This window comes from Bufo bufo, chromosome 11 (assembly GCF_905171765.1).
Source record: "Bufo bufo chromosome 11, aBufBuf1.1, whole genome shotgun sequence".
NCBI lineage: Eukaryota > Metazoa > Chordata > Amphibia > Anura > Bufonidae > Bufo > Bufo bufo.
Genome location: NC_053399.1, coordinates 35,554,929 through 35,566,618, shown reverse-complemented (window position 1 = coordinate 35,566,618; position 11,690 = coordinate 35,554,929). Strand labels below are relative to the sequence as shown.

Below are 11,690 nucleotides of genomic sequence, written 5' to 3'. Positions count from 1 at the left end.
ATACCAAGCACAGCCACCATACAATGTACGGCACTGTGCTTGGTATGCTAGTAAGAAACAGCTGATCGGCAGAGGTGCTGGGATTCGGACCCCCATCACCACCGATTGTTTATCCCTAGGATAGGTCATCAAAATTTTACTCCCGGAAAACCCCTTTAACCGGAAGCGCTCCTCAAAATTCTGTTTCGCTCTTGTCTAGTAGTACATATAAGTAGCAATATTGTGTGATCCTACGTAATCTATTTGCTCAGAACAGAAATGTAAGCAAATAAGGGATCAGCAAAAATGTTAATATTCAAAGAAGTTAAAAGGGTTGTCCCATGAAGACAGGAGTCTGATCGGTGCGAGTCTGACTGCTGGGGTGATCATGAGAATGGCGATGGAGCAGCATGTATGCATGCTGCCGCTAGATTCAGCTCTATGGAGCTGCCGGAGATAGCCAACCACAAGCACTCTGCTATCTCCTGCAGTCCCATAGAGATCAGTGGTGACCCCAGGTTTTGGACTCCCGCTGACCAGGCACTTATCCCCTATCCTGTGGATGGGGGATAAGTTGCCTTAATGAGACAACCCTTTAGGGGGGTACTGTCTATCCATTGAAGACATCTTTGACATTCACAGTCTAATTGGTGGGAGTCTCACCTCTGGGACCTGTACCATCAGCAAAACTGGACCCCCTTGTTGTGCCAGAGGACATTTACTCCACTGTTTCTGTGACCCCCCATAGGCTTGAATGGAGAGAGCTTCACACGTGTGAGCCCAGAACAGCTGCGTTATCTGATGGAAAGAGAAACAAGGCACCAAACTCTAACACCCCCAACCTATAAAACACTTATGGCATATTCTGTGGATGAAATATGATGTAAAGGTTCAAATGACCATGAGTGGATAAACGAAACCTGTGAAATCAAGAGCTATGGGCTGTAGAGGTAACTACTCCAACTGGGTGCCTGCATTTCAAGGACCCAAATAATTAAAGAAATGTTATAAAGATGCAAATCATGGAGTAAATCCTATAATCCATGGTAAAACCAGCAGAGGCATCAATAAAGGCTTGTGGGATAAAAAAAAAAAACAGTATAAAGGTCCTAAAACCCTCACGGGCATTTTACATTACTGCAGTTATCCGGGGGAAGCCCTGGTGGAATTGAAACATCTGTATCATTGACTGCGAATCAGAGCTATTAGCATTTATTTTAAGACTAATTGAACATTCCATGGCCGATAATCACCAAGCTAATAATTATTGCATTTTGTTATTTTAGAGGCTGGATATGTATGTAAAATAATGTTATACGGTGCAGTATGTCAGAAATGTAATGATCCGAAACATTCATGTGTCCGCGCTCAAGAACTTTGGTGAAGTGCATAACCTACTTAGTTTAGGTCTTCCCTTATGTCATAATGTTTTGCGAGTACTTTTTGTATAATGTTGTACATACTGTAAGTCATTTGTGAACATTTTTGCCGTCTATTTTAAGGTCCCGTTAGTGAGGTGGCATTTAAAACCTTGGAGATCCCGTCACAAGGAAGTTTCCATGCAGGAAGAGCGGTGTATACAGAAGTTTCTGGTTCTGCATCCTTCCTGGCGATGTACTATGAGCACAGGGAAGAAACGGGCATCGTGGTAAGTGGGTGGGTTTTCATTAATTGCCAGTTGGCTAGAATAGGAGCAGCATCGGTCCTCTTGACAAACACGCTCTGCCAAGCTGCTGCTGCGGCTCCTCCAAAGGCCTGTCCTGTGAGAGCCGTGTAGCTGGCATAGGGAGAAGCGGCTGGTGCTGAGAGAGAGGTGAGATCGCCCTCCACTGCAGCTGTGCATAGCATGGCGTGAGAAGATTGATGAACTGCTGGATGCCCTGTTGCAGCCTTCACACCCACGCAAGACTCCACTGTAGCCACAAGCAGAGTAGCCATTGCATAGTGAAGCGTCTGTTAGGTCCATCAGCACCGCCTCAGAATAGCTAGGGATCAGTTGGCGGTTGGTACAAATATGCCATTCCAGTTCTGTACTGTCCAGGGTGCTGACACGTGGCATTCTGAATCTGTATATGGGTTCTTCTGCCACAGCTTGAGGCGTGTAATCCATCCCTAGAAGTTTCTCAACATGATAATGAACATGGGCAGTCCTGTATTCAATAAAAACCCTTAGCGGCCAAGACAACATTAGCAAGGCAGCTGCCCAGAAAGCATAGTGTGAAACATACCATGGCAGTCGTTCAAGGTTGACATAAGCAATTACCAACTCTTTGAAATCCACGTTTTTTAATTGCATTCCTTCCCTTGCTTCCATATAGTCATCTAGGCCTTCAATCTCGGTGAAGAACCTGGCACGTTGCGTGAGATATGAGTTTTCTGACTCCAGGTTGGCAAAGCTGAAGCACTTGGTGAACTTTAATTTGGTGGCCGGATGGCGATCCAGGTCCAACAGCTCTTTGGAAATGTCTTTTATGCCACAGTGAGAGTATTCAAACTCTGCTTCAGCCACATGAGTGTTAACCCGCTCATGATAGACCTGAGTAGTTGTATAGGCATCACCATGACGGTAGCGAGTGACTTGTCTGGTGCGTCTAACAAAGTGGTAACTAATGGCCTTCCACCAGATGCAAGGTGTAGCTTGGCGCATGCGTTGTATCTGGTCGTAGACGCTATTTATGTCAGCTTTGTTCTGTAGTTCACTTTTGGAGTGACAGTGCCAGCACTCCACCAGGTAGACCACGTACAGCATTGCTAGGAAGGCCAAGGGGATATAGACATAGCCATCGGAACAAGGACTACCGTGATAGATCATGGACCTCCCCTTCAGTGAGCTGTCGAAACTGAGCTTGGTAACACTTGTAACCTGGCACCAGGTGACGGCAGAAAGGCAAACCAGCATAAGGATGGAGAGAAGGAGACATTTCCAGTGAGACTCCCGACACATAGAGGCACTCAACGACTGCTTCTCAGGACGTTGCTGCAGGAGGCAAAAAAAAAGAGAGAGAGAGAGAGGGACGAGTGAGAAGAGATCATCGAAAATCAATGGGAAGGTTTATAAGTATGACAAAAATTATAAAATTATACATTAGCCTATATGTTTACAGATAAAGGGACATTAAGGAAGGAAATGGAAAACTTAGCTCAGAAAAAATACAAACATGACTGCCATGTAGGTTATAGGGGTTTGCCCATCTTATAATGTTATAACATTATTTTAGTATATGCCTTCTGTGATATGCATATGACCTAATAGCCACAAGGTGTTCCCTTTAAAGGTAGTCCTACCGTGTGGCACTGAATAGTCTACGTCTTACATGTGGCTGAGGATACAGAGTTTGCAGTGTAGTTTCACCAAAATGCACCTTGTTATAACAGATTTGACCAATAGGCTGTATTCGCTGTAAGCCAGAGCAGCTGCAGAACTGTTTGACTGGCACTTTTTTGGGGTCTTAGTATCTGTGTGCAATTATAATACTAAGCAGCCAGAGGCGTATTTACACCTGCATTGCTGCAGTATTTTATTGCCAGTCCCCATTTTGGACCCCTGCCTTGCACTTCACCACCCACCTACAGCAAGGGCATCCATCTAACAACAAGCAGGAGCCCTAAGACAAGGGTGTGCCCCGAAGGAAAGAAAGGATGCGTCCCTCCCATCGCTGCAGGACCCAGAGAGCACCAGAGTGAGGACCACCACAATGAGTACTACTACTCTCATCCTTGCCACTACCAGCACTCCCCTCCTCCCTGGGCTCGCTTCATTATATCTGGGGGAGTTGTATCGCTAATCTACACCCATGTTGGCCAGCTAAGCCCCAGTCTCAGCTAAATAGTGCAGTCTGGGCACCTCTGCTACTGGTCCACAGCTGGGAAGGATCCCTGTGTAGCTAAACCAGCAGTATGTCTGCCCATGGTTGTGTCACAGTTTTTTTTTTCTTCTTCAGTTAAACTGTTGTGGCCAGCAGTGGGCCCCCTAATCTCTGGGGTCCAAAGCCTTTGAGTGGTGGTAAAGGCCCCTTCACTCTAAGCAGCCATCCCCCTCATGGATGATAGATGTGTGAATGACTGTTCACCGGTATTTTGCACCAGTGCAACCTCTCATACGGCGTTGCGGTTTCTCCGTTATTCTGCTGGTAGCTGGTGTCTTAACCTGCCCTTGTATCACTTGTATCAATGGCACAGGAACTGCTAATATAATCCAGCCGCTTGGTGGCTGAAATCTTTGAATACACTTGTGAAACGCTCTTAAATTCTGCTCAGTGTCACAGCGTGAACAGCAGAACTCATGAAGCTAGTCTTCAACACATCTCAGAATCACACAGAGAAGGGATCTCTGACAGCTTATGTCACATCTACTCAATAAGGAAAGACTGGAGCTACAGAGAACTAAAAACTATGTAAATATAAATGTATAAAATACTAAATAAAATACATAATATAATAAAATAAATAAATAAAATACTGAATAAATAATATATCATGCTTAAAATGCAAAAACAAAAAGTAAATCACAAACAAATATAATTAAAAATTATAATTTTGTCTTCTTTCAGATTGTTACATTTTATACTGAACTGTCACACTTGATTTAGGGAAAGCAGCAGAAATTCACAGGGAATAGTAGGTGTGATGAATTATACCACAAGAGGTCTTTTATGACTTCTAGGGTGTAGGAGGGCGCAGGGGTCCGTCATTGACGGAAGGTACGTGTCACCGAGGTTCCTGGCCTCGGTGACACTGTTTTACTTAGTGTGGCTGTAAAGCCGATCCGGGCCGGTTCTTATTGGGAGCAGCCAAAGAGCAGGGTGGGTGGCTGTTCCCCACGTCCAGGCCAGGTTTTGGGCTGGGGTTTAAAAACCCAGCCAGCAGCTCAGCTGGGGGTGGTATGATCCTCCAAGTGATAGTGGAGCTCTGTGTTTTGGGAGATGAGGAGTTCTGCCATACTGCACGACTGAGAGCTGCCAGTTGGAAGTCAGGTGCCCTAAAGCCGGCTGTGGACTGCCAGGTGATGTGTTTTTGAGTTCTGTGGACTTTTGCTATGTGAATTAACACCAGGGCCCTGCCAAGTATTGTGTTTCTTTTCTGCCTTTTTGTGTGAATAAACACTGACCTTTGCTTTTCAACCGTGGTTTGGCCTCTGTATTGCGTCCGCTTACCTTGCCTACCAGAGCAAATCCCTACAGGGGCAATATATTACTTGCAAAAATGTAAGGACAAATAAAAAAAAATATGTAAAGTAAAATATAAATAAAGGGAAAAAACAAAAATGACCACGCCAACCCAAACTGCTGCACCATTTACCAGAGAAATACTTACCAGGTATCCAAATGACCATGACACAATAGGAAACCTATTTTTATAATTTGTTTTGATGTAATTTTTAAATTTAAAGAATAATAATGTGAGGGAAAAGGTTATTGTTTATTACTTCTTGTAAAATTTATGCCGAATAAAACTAATAAAAGAAAAAAAAAAGTATTAATAAACCCTATGTGCCATGAAAAAACGCTGTAAAATGATTTTGATAGTCCAAAAAAAATTATAATTATGGCTGTTAATATGTGTGCAAAATCGCTAAAAATGGTCTGGTTATTAAAGGGCTATTCCAGAATTTAGAGAGGTTCTCCGGGCTTTTAATATTGATGACCTATCCTCAGTATAGGTCTTCAATATCAGATTGGCGGGGGCACACCTGCCCTTCATACAGCTGATAGGCGCGAGTCCCGGATGTCGGACCCACGCCGATCTGATATTGATGACCTATACTGAGGATAGTTCATCAATATTAAAAGCCCGGAGAACTTCTTTAAAAATACTGATGACCATTAATATATGATTGGCGGGGGCCCACCCCACCGATCACCCGTTACCTTCTAGCTCCTGCGCCCACCCATTACCTTCTAGTTTCTGCACCAGAAGTAAGCTCCAGAACTACACAGTTGGTTACTCCATTCCTGCTCCCATTGAAGTGACTGGGAGCACTGCACAATGGACGGAGCTGTGTAGTTTCAGTACCACCCTCAAGTATTGGAGCTACTCAGATCTGATGGGGTTAAAGATACAATTCAGTACAGATATTAAATCATCCCTAGCACCCTAAGGAAACAATCAGAAATCAGAAATATCTGAGCAACTTACAGTCAGATTATCAGGGCTCATACATTCCCCACCATTTGTCATGTAACACCAGGTACAGGTACAGCTGGCTGGTGTTGTATACTACTACTGGTACTATAGCTGGCACTGTCTTTATTACATACTATTGGTAACTAACAGATTCCTTCCAACAAAACGGCCACGCTCACTTTGTAGATAAAGTAACCTAAACCCAGCCCCCTCCTCCTAAACGTCCTGGTCCACGTGCACTAGCATCAGAGGGAGGAGAAGGCATGGCTGAGAGAAGAATACACTGATATTCTATTCGATTTTTATGGTCTGTAGTTGTGATATAGTACAGGAGAGGAGCAGGAAAAGTAAGGAGATTATGTTACATTTTGTCTGTTATTCTAGTTTTCCAGTAATTATTATATTTTATGTAATGACCGCAGCCTGCCTCCTGCAAGAGAAGATTTATACTTACCTGCTTCTTGCCGCTCTGATCCTACGCTGTCTCCATCTTCCGGTCCCCGCACTGTTTACATCCGGCTGGCCATAGACATGATCACATGCACCGCTCCAGCCAATGACTGGCTTCAGCAGTCATATAGCCACAAGCAGCACATCACCTCTAAAGCCAATCATCGGCTGAAGCGGTGCATGTGACAATGTCTATGGCCAGCCGGAGGTAAACAGTGCGGGGACCGAAGTAAGGGGTGGGATTCAAATTTCTAACAATAGGTTCCCTACTCAAAGGCGGACACGCGGCATCACAACACATGTTTACATATACATACACCATATATCTGCAACACACATACACATAAATACACCATATACAAAGTACACATACTGTAGGAAGGCACAAGGGGCCGTCATTGATGGAAGGTATGTGTCACCGAGATTCCTGGCCTCGGTGAGGTAAGAGCCGGTAGTTTTAAGTGTTAGCGGCAGCTAGTGCTGACTGACACTGTTTTTTGTTAGTATGGCTATAAAGCCGATCCGGGCCGGCTCTTACTGGGAGTAGCCAAAGTGCTGGGTGGGTGGCTGCTCCCCACGCTCCGGGCCGGGTCTTTTGGCCTATATAAAACCCAGCCAGCAATCTCAGCTGGGTGTGGTTTATCCTCCATCTGACAGAGAAGCTGGGGAATCTCTGTGTGTTGGGACCTCTGAATTTGTGACGTGCTAAAGGGCTGAGAGCCGCATGCCGGGAAACAGGCCCCTAAAGCCTGCTGTGGACTGCGGGTGGAAAACTGATAACCAGGTGAAGATTTTGTTCTATAGACATTGCATGGTGTGAACAAACACCAAGACTGTAAACGGTCATTTTTGTCTTTCCTTATGTGTGAATAAACACCGAACTGTTTAAGTTAAAGACTTTGTGATTGCCTCTATACTGCGTCTACTAGCCTGTCTACCAGAGCAAAACCCCACAATGCATAAATACAACATATATATACACTACACACACATACCACCTGTTGTGGAAATTTTATTAGGATGTGTATTTAATATATTGTGTATTGTCATCATGTCTCTCAGTGTCAGGGTAAACCATTGGAGTGGATATCTTCCCGTGTATGTCCTGTCACAGCTGCTGGGCGCAGAGGTCTCCGTCGGCGAATGGTCCGTGTGCTAAGCGCTGGGCTGTGGGCCGGGGGAGACTGATGTGTTCAGCAGAGCAGTGTTTTGTTGGCTGATGTATGGACGCCGGCTAGGGCCCCTGCGCAAGACGCGGATTTATTGGCTTGGCGTGGATGCATTTGTTAAGAGAACAATATAACGAAAGGAACGTGCGTTTGTTGTCTCTAGTGCGCCTGATCAGCCGCTGGAGATAATGACGTTGTCCTATAAATAAACATGCATGAGGGTCATAGTAACTTTATCTGGCATTGATCACTGAGCAAGGCTGGATAAAATGAACTCCAGTGGTAATGGTAGATTATTGCATACATGTGTTTGTTGGCTAGGGTATTCTAAATGATGGTGTCTTGTCTTCCTATGTCATCACTTCCTGTATGTCATCACTTCCTGTATGTCATCACTTCCTGCATCCTTGTTATGGGACAGCCGCTTTTACACCTTTTGTGAGTAAATAAAAGTGAACAGACTGAGCAGGGCGGGGGCAGTTGCTCAGCAGAACTTAACATGAAAACACCTTTGGCTGACTGCGGTTGAGATTTTTACCTTTCCTTACACAAAGACATTGGAGAGCGGATTACAACTATTAATATTTCTACAACACACCCAACTAAGGTGCTAAACTATCAGCGGCGCTCGAAGCAATGGAAGCGAACATCTCCAGCTGCCCTGCCACCGCCAGTGCACCGGATCGGGACTCAGTCGGTAACACGGTTCTCTGATCCAGTTGTAATTTTAACAAACGGATCTGGAGAACTGTAGGAAACTGGCCGAATCCCATGCCTGACCAGAGTGATGTGCAGCAGGTAAGTATGAATCTTCTTTTTCAGGAGGCAGGCTGCAGGCATTCGATAAAATATAATTATTACCGGAAAAGTCCTTTAAGGCTTACCCTCTGTTGCAGTCATATATAGGAGTAGCGACATCAGTCACAGGTGAGAAAGGTGAACTACTGTTTTCATCAGAGCTACCTTATAGCAATAATTCAAAATTGGCAGAAGAGATGACACTCTAAACCAGGGATGCCCAACCTGCGTCCTTCCAGCTGTTGCAAAACTACAGCTCCCAGCATGCCCTAATAGCTGTAGGCTGTCCAGGCATGCTGGGAGCTTTAGTTTTGCAACAGCTGGAGGGCCGCAGGTTGATCATTCCTGCTCTAAAGTGATAAAAAAAGTAAACAAGCCTTTTATCGCAACTATTGTGCATTATGATCTGATTTCTTGAGGTCCGTTCATAAACTGAAGTGACACAGCATGCATCTAACAGCTAGTGGGCAGCATTAATTTTGTCACAGTGGCATGGCTAATGCTGACAGGGCTACAGCTATTGCTGACAGCACATGTACAGCGGACGACGCTTGCAGGTGACGAGCAGCTGGCACACACTGGCTATTGCTGACTTTTCAGTCTCTATGGGAAAAATCCGGAATTCACGATACCACTTACATAATACCCGGCATGGTTATCTGCTGTTATTAGATCATTTAGAAAATAACCTAATGGGCTTCTTCAACTAATACCGTGTTAGGCCATTTCACATGGTCAGTATTTCAGCAGTATTTGCAAGCCAAAACGAAAAAGTATATGGAAAGATTTGTACCTCTTCTGCATGTTGGATCCACTCCTGGTTTTGGCTTACAAATACTGGTGAAAAATACTGACCAAATACTCACTGTGCGAATGTGGGCCGGCGCTTTTTCCCATTGTGTGCAAGCATGGCCACCGGTGCTGGTTTGCAGGGGGGGCGTAATCCCTGAAAATGAGCAGTGTATAATGTGATGGAAAAATGAATCAAACCAGCAAAGAAGGCAACATACAGCAGCTTCTAAATGCACACAATAAGTGTGAGTCCCTACATCAAAATGAAGCTTACAATATAAACTAATCATTTAATTATATACTATTGTTATCCATAGGGCTTCATGTAGTTGCATAGAAAGTGGAGCCTCTAGGTCAGGGATGGCCAACCTAAGGCTCTCCAGCTGTTGCAAAACTACAACTCCCAGCATGCCCAGACTGCCTACAGATAGCAGCCTACAGCAGGGCATGGTGGGAGTTGTAGTTTTACAACAGCTGGCGAGCCGGAGGTTGGCCATGCCTGCTCTAGGTGTAAAGGTAACGCCCCCGTTGCTCCTAAAGGCTCATTTGCATATATCAAAACATAATTTTCCTCAGCAATGCGGGCACATATGAATATGGGACCAACACAGATGCCTTCAGCTGCCAAGTGCACATGGAACAGGTCAGCCAGTGTCATAGGTACAAATATTAGTTACATATCCCGCCGTCTCTATGCATGCCCTTAGATTTTAGCTTGTACCATGAGATCATTGCTGTGATCTGAGATGGGGCTGAGCGTAAAAGGTAAATATGTTAGAAATTTTACAAATTTGCTGACAGATGCCCCTTAAGAAGAAATGTATACTATTTATTCCCCTGGAAATTCTGATGTCATTTTTTGAAATGACTCTCAATAACGGGAAAATCCATTATATGCACGCTGACCTCTTCCCCTCATTTACAAGTGAAATCACTAGGAACCATGTGAATGGCATACTGAACATTAAGATATCATGTAGAGTATTCACAGAGTACCACCCTAATTAAAATGTAGCCTTTATTCATAAACACTAAAATTACCCAAAAACTAAGTATACAAAAAAAATATATATATACAGTACAGACCAAAAGTTTGGACACACCTTCTCATTCAAAGAGTTTTCTTTATTTTCATGACTATGAAAATTGTAGATTCACACTGAAGGCATCAAAACTATGAATTAACACATGTGGAATTATATACATAACAAACAAGTGTGAAACAACTGAAAATATGTCATATTCTAGGTACTTCAACGTAGCCACTTTTTGCTTTGATTACTGCTTTGCACACTCTTGGCATTCTCTTGATGAGCTTCAAGAGGTAGTCCCCTGAAATGGTTTTCACTTCACAGGTGTGCCCTGTCAGGTTTAATAAGTGGGATTTCTTTCCTTATAAATGGGGTTGGGACCATCAGTTGCGTTGAGGAGAAGTCAGGTGGAAACACAGCTGATAGTCCTACTGAATAGACTGTTAGAATTTGTATTATGGCAAAAAAAAGCAGCTAAATAAAGAAAAACGAGTGGCCATCATTACTTTTAGAAATGAAGGTCAGTCAGTCAGTCAGCCGAAAAATTGGGAAAACTTTGAAAGTAAGGGCTATTTGACCATGAAGGAGAGTGATGGGGTGCTGTGCCAGATGACCTGGCCTCCACAGTCACCGGACCTGAACCCAATCGAGATGGTTTGGGGTGAGCTGGACCGCAGAGTGAAGGCAAAAGGGCCAACAAGTGCTAAGCATCTCTGGGAACTCCTTCAAGACTGTTTGAAGACCATTTCAGGGGACTACCTCTTGAAGCTCATCAAGAGAATGCCAAGAGTGTGCAAAGCAGTAATCAAAGCAAAAGGTGGCTACTTGGAAGAACCTAGAATATGACATATTTTCAGTTGTTTCACGCTTGTTTGTTATGTATATAATTCCACATGTGTTAATTCATAGTTTTGATGCCTTCATAGTCATGAAAATAAAGAAAACTCGTTGAATGAGAAGGTGTGTCCAAACTTTTGGTCTGTACTGTATATATTATTGAAATAAAAATAGTGTAGACAGAACGGTCATAACTATTCCACAATATGGGATAGGGCAATATTGTAGGCAGGGTGGTGATGGTCTGATAGGGGGCCTTTCCCTAATCCTCACCCTATACTGTAAACCCCTGCCTATAAAACGGAATAGCCGCCCCGATAAGGGCGATCCAGTATTCAGGAACCTCCTCAATGCCCTTGGATGGCCCTGAAGACAGATGTTAAAGATACCTAGGTAGGGTGCCCTGAAGCGGGTCTATTAGATACCCTACTCTAAACACAAAAAATAATAAATAATAAGTGCTGAGTACATCAAAGTAACAAACAAATACTGAGTATATCAAAATAAACCC

At 43.9% G+C, this 11,690-nt stretch overlaps 1 protein-coding gene across 1 annotated transcript in view; it reads right to left on the bottom strand.

Annotated features, from left to right (window-relative positions):
• Positions 1 to 1,522: 1,522 nt before the first annotated feature.
• LOC120981926 (transmembrane protein 151B) overlaps positions 1,523 to 11,690 on the bottom strand; it is a 32,907-nt gene continuing 22,739 nt past the window's right edge. Inside the window, exon 2 of the mRNA XM_040411725.1 lies at positions 1,523 to 2,956. Within this exon, the coding sequence (XP_040267659.1) occupies positions 1,523 to 2,956 (1,434 nt within the window). The remainder of the gene's footprint in view (positions 2,957 to 11,690) is intronic.